At 40.2% G+C, this 15630-nt stretch overlaps 1 protein-coding gene and 1 pseudogene across 2 annotated transcripts; both read left to right on the forward strand.

Moving 5' to 3' along the window:
• Nucleotides 1–46: 46 nt before the first annotated feature.
• Nucleotides 47–10811, forward strand: LOC111235327 (phosphatidylinositol 3,4,5-trisphosphate 3-phosphatase and dual-specificity protein phosphatase PTEN). Of its 2 annotated transcripts, XM_022763750.1 has the most exons (10): nt 47–802; nt 4784–4868; nt 5030–5074; nt 5174–5217; nt 5420–5658; nt 6054–6195; nt 7843–7911; nt 8457–8623; nt 9298–9591; nt 9711–10811. In XM_022763750.1, exons 1-10 carry the CDS (start codon nt 724–726, stop codon nt 9894–9896), a joined length of 1350 nt encoding a protein of 449 aa, XP_022619471.1. In that variant the 5' UTR covers nt 47–723; the 3' UTR covers nt 9897–10811. The 2 variants fall into 2 exon arrangements, with proteins under 2 accessions (XP_022619471.1, XP_022619472.1); XM_022763751.1 differs by lacking the exon at nt 7843–7911.
• A 468-nt stretch (nt 10812–11279) lies between these two features.
• LOC111235164 overlaps nt 11280–15630 on the forward strand; it is a 6673-nt pseudogene continuing 2322 nt past the window's right edge.

Genomic DNA, 15630 nt, shown 5'->3' on the forward strand with positions numbered 1-15630 from the left:
TCCCAGCCTGCTCTACCTTCTTTTTTTCCCTCGGTGGAGGCCATGATGGGAGCCTGAGAGTTCAGCTGGAGCGAGAGGACCGAGAAAAGAAGATGATTCCCCGGGACCGAGCTGTCAAACCAATCTCTGCCGATTCCTGAGCTTTGTATATTCTATATACAATTACGGTGGAGCCTGTCACTTTTTTCAGATGTGTTCTTGGCAATCAAATGATGACAATGTTAAATCGGTAGAAGGATTTTGGATCGAAGAGGCAGCATTAGCCATTGTTGCTAGCTAGCTGCGCTAGCTAGCTGCTTAGCTAGCGAGCTAGCTCCGTCTGGATTCAGATTTCGGGAACCGGTGAGTCCTCTAGTCCATCTCGCTGTCAATCGCGGCGGCTGCTACGACCGAGCCATCGGCTTGGATCGTGTCTGGCATCTAGAGGGTTATCTGAGGACAACTGCATGTATTTAATTCGGAGGTGTTTGCAAGACGAATTGCAGGATTGGGAAAGTCGGGCCTGCACGGAGGAGCAGAGCGAGGCCCGTCTTTATGATCCAGAGGAAGCCTGTCTAATCCGACCCACAGCCACAGCTAGCTCTGCGGGCTAGCACGTCTCTGCGAGGACCTGCAAAATTCAGAGAGCAGACCCACTGACTGCGACAAACACGACCAGACAGCCAATACTAGAAAAACCTGTTTTCATCATTTATCCCGAATAGACTCCTGTCACCTGCTACAATGGCTGCGATTATAAAAGAAATGGTCAGCCGGAACAAAAGGAGATATCAAGAGGATGGGTTCGACTTGGACTTAACATGTATCCTTCCTTGTGTTTCTTATTTTCACAGCACTCTGGACACTAATTAGTAACGTGTAATAGTTGCATTGTTGAGTAAAAGTGGAAGCAGAGATGTGAAGCAGTTAGCTGCTACTTAGCTCGCTGGCTAGTTGGTCAGACAGCGCAGCTTTGCTGTCACCCAGCATGTTTGAAAGATGGTGGATCTGTCAAACCAGCACGCATAAATGTCACAGTCATATTATAGCAGGAAAAGCCCGTTTAACTGGACAGTACTGTGTATAAAAAAGAATAAGACGAGGCATCTAACCCAGTGGTGGACCTAGTTTGAGCTTGTGAAATTGTCAGTGGCATTAAGTCTTTTTTTTTTTTCTTTTTTTTTTCTTTTTTTCTTTTTTTTTCTTTTAAATCAGTTGGTGGTTGAACGCAGGTAGATCTTGTCTAGTATTTATCTTGAAATGTCTGCTTATTTATTATTTTTTCTTTTATGTAGACACATCTACACAGTATATGTCACTTCATTATATGGTAGATCTCTGGTTTATGATGACAAAATTGTGTAAGTTTACTCTCACCTTGCCTCACCTCTCCTGTGTCCTCTATGGAGGAGCATTCATTGATGGATTTCCAACAAATCTTTAAAAAATCAAATTAATATTCTCCTTTCCATTTATGGAGATATGATCATTTCCAAATTTAAGTATTGCTATTTCAGGCCCTTCTGCAGGACTCATTTCTCATTTATTACCACTGATAATAGTTGACCTGGTTCCCTGGTGCTGCATCGCTGGTACTAAAGTTGGTACTTTTACTCATTTGGCTGGGGATAAACTAGATTAGCAGCTGATGTGGTTGACCATGGCAAACTAAATACAAACTCTGATGTGTGACATGGGTCATGGTTGCTGTGGATGTGCACTTGACTTTGTATTACGATAACAAGCTGCCTTTTCAATCTGTGATTTCTGAGTTTGATATTTCTGGTTTTAGAGCTGAAACAAGTAGTCGATTAATTGGTTAGTCAGTCCCCCCAGGATATCTGCATGGCCTGCAGCATCCAGTAATTTTGACAATACATTGTTTGTTACCATTCTATCATTTTTTTTTTTTTTTTTTTAAAAGCAAACATTCTCTGCTTCCAGCTCCTCAAATCTGAAAAGTTGCTGTTTTTCTTAGTCCTCTTTGAGTAAATTGAACATCTTTGGGGTTTGGATTGTTGGTTGCACAGAACAAGACATTTCAAAATGTCTTCGTGCTCTCTGAAAAATAGAAGAAAGCATATCCTTAATGAATCATTAGTGAAAATGATTTTAAGTTGCAGCCCTATCTGGTTCAGTACAGAATGTAAAAAATTAAACAGGCCTGTACTTATGGACTGAACTTGCTCTGGTATTGTGGCATCAATGATAACATTGCTGAGTAGTGTTTTTTTCTTTTCTCAAAGAATGGAAATGTGAAGCTGAGTGAGTTACCTTGATTCAATACCGCCACTAGAGATGAATGTAATTCAGGCTGAAGTGTCAGCTGTGATGTATGTGTGAATGCAGATGCTGAAGTGCATCACAACAATTGATAAGATGTTTTTCATCTGGTGTTATAATGTGGTGAAACTCGTGTGATGTCTGCCTTTGGCAGGACTGTGGTGTGCAGGTGTGAAGGGGGTCACGACACTGTAAAGTGGCATCTTTCTTTGGCTTGAAGTCTCCTCTTGTTCAGATGTGGGCCCTTTTGAACTATCCCTTTTATCATTTTTGGCATGGTGTCTAAAAACAATATGGGCTCTCTGGCGTTATGTAATGCAGTATCACAGTTCTGGGAATTGCCCTTAAAATAGAGTTGCCAGTGATCTTGTATCAGCGTTGCTGTCTGAGTGCTCTCTCCCTCTCTTACCCTCTCAACCCACCACCTCTCCTTTGCTCTTTTTCTTTACTACTCCCACTCTAATTCTCCCTCCCTCTGCTTGCCCCCTTTCCTCTGCTCTCCTCCTTTCCTGTCCTCCCCACCCCCTCCTCGCTCAGCGCTCGCTGGTTCCCACTCTCCCTTTTCCCCCCTCTCTCGTTCTCAGTTGTGGATTTGGCGTATGCATAGAGCTGAGGCAGGGCTGGCTTTAAAGAAAAGGCGTGCCTGAAATGGCAGATTTTTTTCCTTTTTTTTTTTCTTTTCTTTTTTTTTTCCCTCCCCCCCTCCTACTTGGAGCTTCCGTCGGGGGTCCCGCATGTGCGTTTCCTCCCAGCTGCAGAGACCAAGCCCCCCATGCCCTGGGCTGAGGCTCTCCTGGGAGCTCTGGAGCTTTTTCAAAACACTTAGAATAGTCTGACTGGGATCACTTTGCCAGTAGGTCCAAGGGTTAGAGTAGCCCATTAAATAGCATAGAAAACCTGTATTTGGCTCCTAATTAGGTCTTTGAGGCATTAATGGAAGGGATTATGGCACAGTATGTACATATAGGCTACTGTGTTGTGAGCTAAAGGGAAGGTAGCTTGGCAGTATGCAAATAATGCGATAGATTTGCTATTGGGCTTGTTGAATTCATGCATCAAGTCCTGTGTTAAGCATACCTCAGCTGCATGAAGCTGTGTTAAGGCACTTACTGAATTCCTCTTACAGGGCTTTATTGAAAAATCATCATTCAGAAATGTTTGATATTGCATTCATCTTTGTGTATATGTCAGTTGTCGTACAGTAAACCTCCACTACTTGTTCCGGAGGTCTACTGATTGAACAATGAACTGTGTGTGTACCATGAGAGAGGCTTGTTCTTGTGTGTTTTTACATGTGCAGGTACTTGCATGTGTGCACACTAGCAAAAATGAAGATTGTGTAGAGCCAGCCACACTTTCTCACCAGAGTTGTCAGGCGCGTGTGTCAAATTTTTCTGACCAGTTAAAAAGTGATTTGACTCTGGAAAAATAAAGTCTGCACAAAATTAAACAGACACATCTAATTCGAAATATTCAGCTTTTCTATTTTTGACACCGTGGCACAGGAAGTGTAAGAAAAGGTTGCCCTTTAGTCAGTGGTTAAAGTGTGAAATCCCACAGCTTATGGCGACAAGCAGACTTCAGTTACAGGTAGGCGTTGCAGGCGAGCCTCAAAGACATGCATGCCAACTCAATTATTCCTTTCGCTGCAACATGACACTGATTTGTGCCTTTTAAGATCAAATGTGTGTCACCACATAATTGGCCACGACATTTTCCATCACTATCCTGCTCTGGATTGTGGAGCCACGTTTGATGATGTAAGGCGACTTGAAACGCAGACGAGGTGCAGCACGCGCAAGGTGGTGCAAACAGGAGTTGAACTCACAGTGGAATCTGGTGTTTGTGTGGTTACACTTGTGTCATGTCTATTGCTGAATGTTATGGAAACACAACAACTACCTCCTGCTGCACCTGCAACCTGCAAGTCATGACACAAAGGATTCTTGTTTGATGAAATTCTTTTTTTCTACCCATGTCTTCGCGTTGCCTGCATTCAAACTCCTAGATATTCAAATTGGTCCAGCTGAGCTCGAAAGAGAGATAAGCCGAACATTTGCGATCATCCCAATATAACTTTGGGCGCTAAAAATACATGCAGGTCAGGGAGCGGAGACTCTCCTCGTGCACCCACATGTGGGCCTGGCTCGAGCGGGAGCGCTGCTACTCCCGTCCTCTCTGCCTGCTTCTCACTGTCAAGGCCATCTGTCACAACACACACACACAAACGCACGCGCATTGACCAGCAAACCTCCTATCTATCCATAACTATGACGCCCTCATATTGACATTGGCTGACACTTTTCTGTGCTCTGCTGCTCATCTCTGCATTCTTGTAATTCTGCTCTAACAGCTAAAGACTAACATGAAATTCTTTTTTATTAGTCTAAAAGAAGTTAATAGCTGTTAGAAGGTGTTATTAAATATGTGCTGCTAGGCAGCTCGGTAATGGCACTTTCTGTTCTGTAAAGGCTTGATTTCCACAGGCATGCACTGTGTACATTTCCTTGACCCTGAACAGATATCTACCCAAACATCATTGCAATGGGCTTTCCTGCAGAGAGACTCGAAGGCGTGTACAGAAACAATATAGACGACGTAGTACGGTGAGTTGTGTTGCCTCTGCTTCTGCTATGTGATCATAGAAAAGCAGAAGAGAAAGACATTTTATTATAGAACACTTGTGCTTATTCATTTCTTACTGGCTGTTGAATTTGTTTATTGAACTAATAAATATATTTTGTCTGTTTTATGTTTGCTCCTACAGGTTTTTGGATTCAAAACATAAAAACCATTACAAAATCTACAACCTGTAAGTGTTCCACATGTTGCTCATACCTGAACTGCTCTTTGTTTACTCACTAACTTCCTCTGTTTGATGGCTAACTGGAACTTGTTCTTCCCATTTCAGCTGCGCAGAAAGACACTACGATGCTGCCAAATTTAACTGCAGAGGTAGGCTGCTTTATAAGTTCTATAGATGCTTTTCCTCAGTCTGATATCAAAGCCTGGTGACACTGTGTCGTGAAAATCTCACAAAATGTCCACTGTGTCTTCCTCCTTGTCTCCTCTCCCCTGTCTGCTGCTGTGTTCCTGTCCACAATCCTCCCCTCTCTCGTTACAACTCTGCATGGGCCTGCATCCCGTCACGCATCAGTTGCACAGTACCCCTTCGAAGACCACAACCCTCCTCAGCTGGAGCTAATTAAGCCGTTTTGTGAAGACCTGGACCAGTGGCTCAGTGAGGATGACAATCACGTGGCGGCCATCCACTGTAAGGCCGGGAAGGGCCGCACTGGAGTCATGATCTGCGCCTATCTCCTCCATCGCGGCAAATTCCTGGAGGCCCAAGAAGCGCTTGACTTTTATGGTGAAGTCAGGACAAGGGACAAGAAGGTGAGATGATCATCAGAGACCAACTGTTGCAACACAGCAACTCTTGATCAGCCCAGATCAACAGATTATTTTCACTGTCCATTAGTCTGCTGATTATTTTCTTGATTAAATGTGTTGTCTGCTTAATATTGGAAAATTGTTAAAATGGCTGTTATATTGCTGGACCAGAATCCAAAGATATTCTGTTTGTAGAAATGTAAAACAGAGAAAAGCAGAAAATACTCTTAAGAGTCTGGTCCCTGAAAATATTTGCCATTTTTGCTTGAAAAGTGACCAAACCAATTATCTCATTATCAAAATAGATGTCAATTAATTTTCAGTTGCAAACAGTTGAGCACACACAGAAAAAGAGAACCTCATTTCAGGATTTCTAAATATTGTTACTGTTGTTGCAGGGAGTAACGATCCCGAGCCAGCGCCGCTACGTCTACTACTACAGCTACCTACTGAAGAACCAGCTAGAGTACAAGCCGGTGGCGCTCCTCTTCCACAAAATGGTGTTCGAGACTCTCCCCATGTTCAGCGGGGGCACCTGCAGTGAGTCACACTTATGTTCAACTATAACTCCAAACTAGGGCGTAGGCATGCATGCCACTGTTCAAACGGAACAAGAGCCTTGGATGTGTTGTGCACTGTAGGGCTCACCCACGCTACAGTTTAGCATCACAGAACAGAGCAGGTCACCTATGGTACAGTTGAGTCGTCCTCTGCTGCGGTTTTTAAAACCAAATCAAGTGTGGCTGAATCCACGGCACTATTTTTGGACCATTTTGACTGAGGAAAAAAAGCTGCTTCTTATTGATCACGTCCTCTTGTTGCTGCTTACAACATGGCCAACTTATTCTCTGCCAAAACCAAATCCCCTGTGTTTGCTATAATGGAATTTTCAAATGTTATTAGGGTCATAGGATGTTTGTTTTATTTTTTTCTGTGGCAACTCTCACTGAAGAAAAGCACACGAAAACAGAAATCATTTTAAGATTTTTATTATTCTATAAATCTCAAAAGTTGAGCAAGTAGGTATTTTAGCCATTGTTTTTTTGTTTTGTTTTTTTTTTTCATTTTTGTTCCTCAGAGGGAGTCTGTAAACTTTCATTTCTTCGTTTTGCGTTTCTGTACACAGATACACATACTGTAGTTCACAATTATTTTCATATCACTGCATATTCGCTTGGAGCTTGAGTGGTATGACGTTGTAAAATTGTTTGTATGCTAACAGTGACACTTGTTGTCCCCTGTGCTCAGTGGCAAGAGTGACACAGACACAAAGCTGTCAGACTCAGAATAAGCACAATTTGAAAAGCATGCCGAAACCAAAACTTCAGTATCAACATCAATACTGCCTGAGCTGTCCACATCCTCTAAAATACCACTGACACGTCTGTGAGACCTTGAGTAAAACGTCTAAGCAGATAATGACACCTTTTCACCTTTAGTCTTTAAGCAGAAGTGTATTTTCTCAACATGTTAGTGCTGTGTATTTTACTGTACAGAGGAAACAATTTTTAGTGGTTTAATAGTGCTCTGTTATGGCCTTTGGAGGAAAAGATGTCAAACAATCCTCTTTTTTTGCTCAATTGTGTCTGAGTCACACGCTGTTGTGCTTTTTTTGTATCTGAATTTGTCCATTTTTAACCATGGGTCAGAAAGAAAGAAGAAAAAAAACAAAAAAAAAAACAAAACGCCTCCTCTTCCTTCGTTTCTGTGGCTTTTTCACCCTAACACCTGACTGTGCTGAACAGCTCTCACTGTATTGATCCTTTTCTTTCCTCCTAACTCTCCCTTTTTAAAAAGGACCTATTCTGAGTTTGATGTCTTAATACATGTACACACACATCACCCTTTTTCTAGCGTCAGGTTTTAGCTCACTGCAGCAATAAAAGAGGAGAAGCTAGTTTGATAAACCTGTTACAAATAACGCAAGATCACACATCTCTGTTTTGTTGAATCCAATGTTTTATGGTTGTTTGAGATTTTCCTCAATCTCACCCCCCCCCTTTCCTTTCCCTATGTGTACCTCCACCTAAAAGCCACGTACTGTATGTTGTTTTTAAGAAAAGCTATGTAGATGAAAATATCTGTAAATATTGGTGTAGAGCTCTTGTATTTGTGTCTGCTGTGCTGTCAAGCCCCTGACAGGCCAGCTAGGCCCTGCTTGTGATAATCTCCTTCTTTCTCTCTAAGGGGACAGTACCGTTAAAAACAGGACCGAGCCGACCCCTCAGGGCTTCAAGAAAGGGAATTGGCATTGGGGTAAATGAGCCTTTCATCCATTATTATCATTTCACTCATTTGCTTTTATATGGCCCCAGAGATCCACCAGGAGCAGTCTGAGTTAGACATGTTGCCTAGCAGGATAGGACTAGCTTACAGGCATATGAAGTCATCTCCAACACCACCCCCACCCTGACAGGAAGAAGGAATGGTTAAAATTCTTCTATATGCAACGTGTTGCGCTGGTCCAAGACCAAACCGTGACTGTCCATCAGAATAGGGTCCTATATCTCTGGTTATGGGTCTTTGGGTGTTATATTTTGTGCTCTGTAACTTTTCCCTTTCTCCTCTTCAGTTTTAATATAATGTTTTGTATAATGTTTGGGGGTGCTGTGTTTCTTTTGTCAAACTCATGTAATAACACTAGTATCCTGTCTTACTCTCTTGATTCACTCCCTGCTCCTCTGTCACTCACTCCTCTTCTTCTTGTGTTTTTTTTTTCTCATCTCCTCACGAATCTCATAATCTTGCCCCTCCCTCCCCTCCCCTCCCTGTGCAATGTCAACTTTTTTGTTTTTTTGCAGATCCCCAGTTTGTGGTGTACCAGCTGAAAGTGAAGATTCACACGTCGCACCCCGCTCACACGCGGCGTGAGGACAAGCACATGTTTTTCGAATTCCCCCAGCCGCTGCCAGTGTGTGGAGACATCAAAGTGGAGTTCTTCCATAAACAGAATAAGATGATGAAAAAGGTTAGTTGTGTTTTTGTTGCTTTCATTGTAGCTTAATTAGCTTGGTCCTTGACAGTCATTTAGAGCTCATTCCTGATGTTGATCATTATGACGTCTGCTATGTGAAAGAACAATAGCAGGCATGTGACTAAGCATTTTCTCACTATTCATCGTTATTATCCATAAATCCCATGAAAAGACCAAAACCAAAAACGCATTATTTTTATTGTTAAAGGCTGCTTTTGTTGTCCAAAAATGATTAAAAACACATCAATGAGCCGCTCTGCCACACTGGTTTTCATGTTCCCTCAGTACCGTGAGCGAGGGCGCTCAATCCCACAGTCACCATCCTTCTGCCGTAAATGCCCACTAACGCAATACGTGTATTAATCGATGGCTAAAAATAGTCAAATGCCCTATTTTGAGTAATGTTCCTAAAAACTCCAGTGGCTTAAGCCTCAGAAAGGATCTAAGACAGCTGGGTGTTTTAGGAAAGTACTGAGCCTTTTTCTTTATTTAAATAAAACTATATTTTTGAGTAGTTTTTAAAGATTGAGTAGAAACATGGTAGTAGGCAAGTTGTAAAGTATTGGGTTTTTTTTTTTTTTTTTTCTTATAGTGAGATTACAACAAGGAAAATATGAGCCCATAAACAAATCAAAAACCTAGTTGCTCATCTCTTCTCTGCCCTCCAGGACAAAATGTTTCACTTCTGGGTGAACACCTTCTTCATCCCTGGACCAGAGGAGAGTGGGGAAAAGATGGAGAACGGGGCGGTGAACAACGCAGAGAGCCAGCAAGGGGGACCTGGTCAGGGGCAGCCGCAGTCACAGCCACAGCCACAGCTACAGACGCAGCCACAGCGCGCCGAGAGCAGGGACAGCTGCAGGGATAGCGACAGGGACTACCTCATCCTGACGCTCACTAAGAACGACTTGGACAAGGCCAACAAAGACAAAGCTAACCGCTACTTCTCGCCAAACTTCAAGGTAAGCAGAGACAGAGGCTGGCAGGATTCAGTTAATGGACACAGCAATTATAAGGTTTGTTTATGATTATTTTTTTATTGCACAGACTGAAGTCAGTTGTCTTTAATTCCCATTTCCAGGTGAAGTTGTATTTTACGAAAGCCGTGGAGGAGCCTTCGAATTCTGAGGCAAGCACTTCGACATCCGTCACCCCGGACGTTAGCGACAATGAGCCAGACCATTATCGATACTCTGACACCACTGACTCTGATCCGGAAAATGAACCTTTTGATGAAGAGCAGCACACGCAAATCACAAAAGTGTGAACTCTTTTTAAACAGGAAAAGAAGAAATTATACACCAGAAAAAAAGGAGAAAACTTGAATATAAACTCAAAAGAAGAACCTTTGTCCCTTCCCTCCCCCAGACGGCAATAGAATATCATCATGTCAAATGCCAATTTTAGGGAAAAAAAGATAAATATCCTGACCAATATATTGTTTTTTTTATTTTTCTTTTTTTCTTTGGCACGGCCATGTACCATGTGCGAGGTATTGACACTGTTGCCCCATGGGAAAAGGTGCTGTAGCTATAAAAATGTGTTTATATATATATACATACGTATATGTATATACATATATACATGCATATATAAACAAACTTTTTTGTGTCAAAGACAATGGAAAGAGTACCACAATCAGGAGACGGGAGTTGAAGTGTGGGAGAAGTTAGAATGATATACTAGGACTATGCTGCTCCTTCTCCTGTCTAAACCAAGGCCAGTGCTGCAGTCACTTTGTTTCACTCCCTCTCTTTTCCTTCTCCCCCCTTCTCTCATCTTTTACTCTCCCTCCCTCCCCTCCATCCTATCCTCCTTCCTATCCTCCTTTACTGTGAATGCTTCTTGTGCTCTTTGCAGGCTGTCTCACGTGACTTTTGGCCTTTGTGCAGTGCAAACTGCATGCGGGCAGTGGGTTGGGGGTGGGTGGGGTTATGAAGAGGCTGTGATGATGTCTAAAGCATTGCCATTCCTGTTCCCACTGTGTATACGTTAAATTATGCAGAACAAGGCATCCCATGTAATTGTTAATGTTTTTTTTATCCTAAGATAATAAAAATATAATACACAAAACAGCAGGGAGACAAGTGTTTGCAATAATGTCAACACTACATTTAAAGGACAGTGGTGATTTGCATGTATTGGAATTGGCGTCCATCCCTAATAAATGTATGCAATGTTGTCTTTTCTTAAAGAAACCAGCTTTGAGATGTGTCTTCTGCGTGGGGTTCCCCAGTGCTTTGAGTCATGCTCAGAAAATTACATCAGAGGTTTATGTAATATTCTCCCTTCGCTGTTCGCAGTTAATGAAAATCATGCAGAATGAAAATGAATTTTGTCGTATGCGGTTGTCATCAAACGGCGAGGCCAGTTCAGTCTTTAGCTTGACACCGTTGCTGTCAACTGAAGTTGTCATTTTAAGTGCCAGACCCCATAATCTAAACTCGAGCATGTGCAGTCAGTCGGGAAGGAAAATGTGCACAAGCGCTGCACTTGATGAGAAAAATGCTGTAAAGCAGGTTGTCGTCGCAGCTGCTGGAGCTGTGTTAACAGTAACTTCCTGCTTTAAAGGTCAACGCTGCAAATAGCGGGTGGGACCTGAGGTAGGGAAGTGATGGAAGAATTATTATTAAAAGTTCAACTAAGGGCGATGAGCCCACTTCAAACAAATAACAGTGACTCAACCAGCGAGCCCAGTATCTACATTAATGGCTGTGAGTGAGAAAAAGCATATAAATCTTGTGACTATCAAGCACACTTGGTCTTTAGAGAGGTACTGCAACAGTTTGCTTTCATTCAAACTTGACTGGTAACACAACTTGAGCTTTCACTTTAATGGTTTCTTTAGAGATCAGATGAGGAATTTTTGTTTTGATATTTCTGCCAAGTAACAGTACATTTCCATTTCCTGAATTGATTTCAAAGCAAACTGACCTCCGAACCCTGATAAAAACATTAACGTTTGTGAGTCAAAAACAGCCTGACCTCATACCAAACCATCAGTGCTGCATGCAGAGTGGCTGTTGCTGGTTCATCAAGGCTTTCTTCACATGAAATGAGCAGAGGAAGGAAAGGCTACCAGCCCAGGAGGGAGGAGTGCGAGGCCCCGGGTAGTTGAGCCTGCTCTGCTTGCAGGCTTGTGTGACTTCCCAAATGAAAGAGTAACAGGATTAACAACCATGTCACTGTGATAGGAGAGCAGAGAGTGACAGGACCCTGGCTAAAGCTTGGCCCAAAGTCTCCTGATAGTAAAATAAAGTATGAATTAAACATATATATTTCTTAAAAAAAATGTTCCACCCCCAGAGGCAGGCAGTCACATAATCCCCTTCTGCTCTATTAAGACTTGGTCCCCGGCTCTTTTGTGTTGATAGAGACATCAAAGCCAACCAGTGCAGCGTCAAATGAGACAGGCAGCAGTCGCAAGGGCCCGACTGTAATTGGCTGAGCTGAGAAGAGGGAGAGACTCTGGTTGATTAATAATGAATGTGCTGTGCTGGGTTGAGAAAGACCAGAGAGAGATGCCTCAGCTCTCCACAGGCAGGCGAGACTGAAGAGAACGAAGAGGGCTGACTTCAGAGCTTGAGCCAGAGAGTCCACATCTTTGCTGTTGATTGCCCTCCTCATCACATACACAAACACAGACAGCAGCAGAGGCAGCATCTGAAATATTAATCTAATCAATATACAGCTTCATTTGTATGTTTTGAGCACTGGGTCTTCTAAAATATGTTTGTCTGATTTTTCTGCACACCTTTCTTGAGATGATATAGAGGAATGTCTACTTTGCGTACTAGAATTTAAATTTTCTTCCATGTGTGTCATATATTATACATCCAGCCAGATGGTCCACTTCCCACTTCTCCCAGCAAGTCTTATATTAGTAGGTCCATTATGGAAGCCCATTTGTTTATAATTAGACATAAAAATATGAATATTTATCATCATTCATCATTATTCGTAGTTTGCTGTACTATATGTTTTCTACACAAAGTCATTCAGTGTTCACCTGGGTATTGGTTCAGTGAATAGGGTGACATGGTCACTTTAAGGGTCTGGGAGAGTGAAGTTACCGTTGTGTTCTTCCCAGTCTCTTCTTGCTTTGTGTGTTACTAAAAGGATGCACATGTTTTGTGTGTTAAGAGCTAGAAATTGTCTGCCACTGTTTTTCACAATTTCTACATTGGAGCCATCGACGTATGTCTGCTGGACGCCTCCAGAGACTCATGGTGACCAAAGAAGTTTCCCTCAAGCTACTGGAGTTCTGGGAGTTGTCTGCCTCGGCCTGGTTCACCCAGACAGAAACGCAATTCGCCCTGACTCTATTTTTCAGAATATCTACAATAATATATTGAAGCATAAAAAGTCAAGAACATCATAGAAAGTGAAAAAAGCGAACTAAAAAGTGAAAAAAAAAAAAAATACTATAGTAAGGTAAGTAAGGTAGTAAATAAGAAAAAAAAGTCATATTAAGGCAAAAAGTCATAGAAACAACATAGTATATTAAGGCATGAAAAGTAAATAAACGACATAGTATAGTACAGCATAAAAAGTCATAAAAATGACATATTATAGTAAGGCATAAAAAGTGAAAAAAAACGTCATAGTATAGTATGGCATAAAAAGCCATAAAAACGACATAGTATAGTAAGGCATAAAAGGTGAAAAAAACGACATAGTATAGTATGGCATAAAAGGTCATGAAAATGACATAGTATAGTATGGCATAAAAAGCTATAAAAACGACATAGTATAGTAAGGCATAAAAACTTGAAAAAACGTCATAGTATAGTATGGCATAAAAAGTGAAAAAGACGACATAGTATAGTATGGCATTAAAAGTGAAGAAAACGACATCGTATAGGATGGCATAAAAAGTGAAAAAAACGACATAGTATAGTGAGGCATAAAAACTTGAAAAAACGTCATAGTATCGTATGGCATAAAAAGAGAAAAAAACAACATGGTATAGTATGGCATAAAAGGCCATGAAAATGACATAGTATAGTATGCCATAAAAAGCTATAAAAACGACATAGTATAGTGAGGCATAAAAACTTGAAAAAACGTCATAGTATCGTATGGCATAAAAAGAGAAAAAAACAACATGGTATAGTATGGCATAAAAGGCCATGAAAATGACATAGTATAGTATGCCATAAAAAGCTATAAAAACGACATAGTATAGTGAGGCATAAAAACTTGAAAAAACGTCATAGTATCGTATGGCATAAAAAGAGAAAAAAACAACATGGTATAGTATGGCATAAAAGGCCATGAAAATGACATAGTATAGTATGCCATAAAAAGCTATAAAAACGACATAGTATAGTGAGGCATAAAAACTTGAAAAAACGTCATAGTATCGTATGGCATAAAAAGAGAAAAAAACAACATGGTATAGTATGGCATAAAAGGCCATGAAAATGACATAGTATAGTATGCCATAAAAAGCTATAAAAACGACATAGTATAGTGAGGCATAAAAACTTGAAAAAACGTCATAGTATCGTATGGCATAAAAAGAGAAAAAAACAACATGGTATAGTATGGCATAAAAGGCCATGAAAATGACATAGTATAGTATGCCATAAAAAGCTATAAAAACGACATAGTATAGTGAGGCATAAAAACTTGAAAAAACGTCATAGTATCGTATGGCATAAAAAGAGAAAAAAACAACATGGTATAGTATGGCATAAAAGGCCATGAAAATGACATAGTATAGTATGCCATAAAAAGCTATAAAAACGACATAGTATAGTGAGGCATAAAAACTTGAAAAAACGTCATAGTATCGTATGGCATAAAAAGAGAAAAAAACAACATGGTATAGTATGGCATAAAAGGCCATGAAAATGACATAGTATAGTATGCCATAAAAAGCTATAAAAACGACATAGTATAGTGAGGCATAAAAACTTGAAAAAACGTCATAGTATCGTATGGCATAAAAAGAGAAAAAAACAACATGGTATAGTATGGCATAAAAGGCCATGAAAATGACATAGTATAGTATGCCATAAAAAGCTATAAAAACGACATAGTATAGTGAGGCATAAAAACTTGAAAAAACGTCATAGTATCGTATGGCATAAAAAGTGAAAAAAACAACATGGTATAGTATGGCATAAAAACTCATAAACATGACATAGTATAGTATGGCATAAAAAGTGAAAAAAACGACATAGTATAGTAAGGCATAAAAAGTGAAAAAAACGACATAGTATAGTATGGCATAAAAACGTGAAAAAACGACATAGTATAGTATGGCATAAAAAGTGAAAAAAACGACATAGTATAGTAAGGCATAAAAAGTGAAAATAACGACATAGTATAGTAAGGCATAAAAAGTGAAAAAAACGACATAGTATAGTAAGGCATAAAAAGTGAAAAAAACAACATAGTATAGTATGGCATAAAAAGCTAAAAAAACGACATAGTATAGTAAGGCATAAAAACTTGAAAAAACGTCATAGTATAGTATGGCATAAAAAGTGAAAAAAACGACATAGTATAGTAAGGCATAAAAAGTGAAAAAAACAACATAGTATAGTATGGCATAAAAAGCTATAAAAACGACATAGTATAGTAAGGCATAAAAACTTGAAAAAACGTCATAGTATAGTATGGCATAAAAAGTGATAAAAACGACATAGTATAGTAAGGCATAAAAAGTGAAAAAAACGACATAGTATAGTATGGCATAAAAAGTGAAAAAAACGACATAGTATAGTATGGCATAAAAAGCTATAAAAACGACATGGTATAGTAAGGCATAAAAACTTGAAAAAACGTCATAGTATCGTATGGCATAAAAAGTGAAAAAAACAACATGGTATAGTATGGCATAAAAACTCATAAACATGACATAGTATAGTATGGCATAAAAAGTGAAAAAAACGACATAGTATAGTATGGCATAAAAACGTGAAAAAACGACATAGTATAGTATGGCATAAAAAGTGAAAAAAACGACATAGTATAGTAAGGCATAAAAA

The sequence above is a fragment of the Seriola dumerili genome, unplaced genomic scaffold (genome assembly GCF_002260705.1).
Source record: "Seriola dumerili isolate Sdu_G_001 unplaced genomic scaffold, Sdu_1.0 BDQW01000478.1, whole genome shotgun sequence".
NCBI classification, from domain to species: Eukaryota; Metazoa; Chordata; class Actinopteri; order Carangiformes; family Carangidae; genus Seriola; species Seriola dumerili.

Coding starts and splice junctions, on each gene's coding strand:
- LOC111235327 (XM_022763750.1), top strand. CDS start 724: ATGGCTGCGATTATAAAAGAAATGGTCAGCCGGAACAAAAGGAGATAT. Junction 803..4,783: donor GTTCGACTTGGACTTAACAT/GTATCCTTCCTT, acceptor GACCCTGAACAG/ATATCTACCCAAACATCATT. Junction 9,592..9,710: donor ACTTCTCGCCAAACTTCAAG/GTAAGCAGAGAC, acceptor TCCCATTTCCAG/GTGAAGTTGTATTTTACGAA.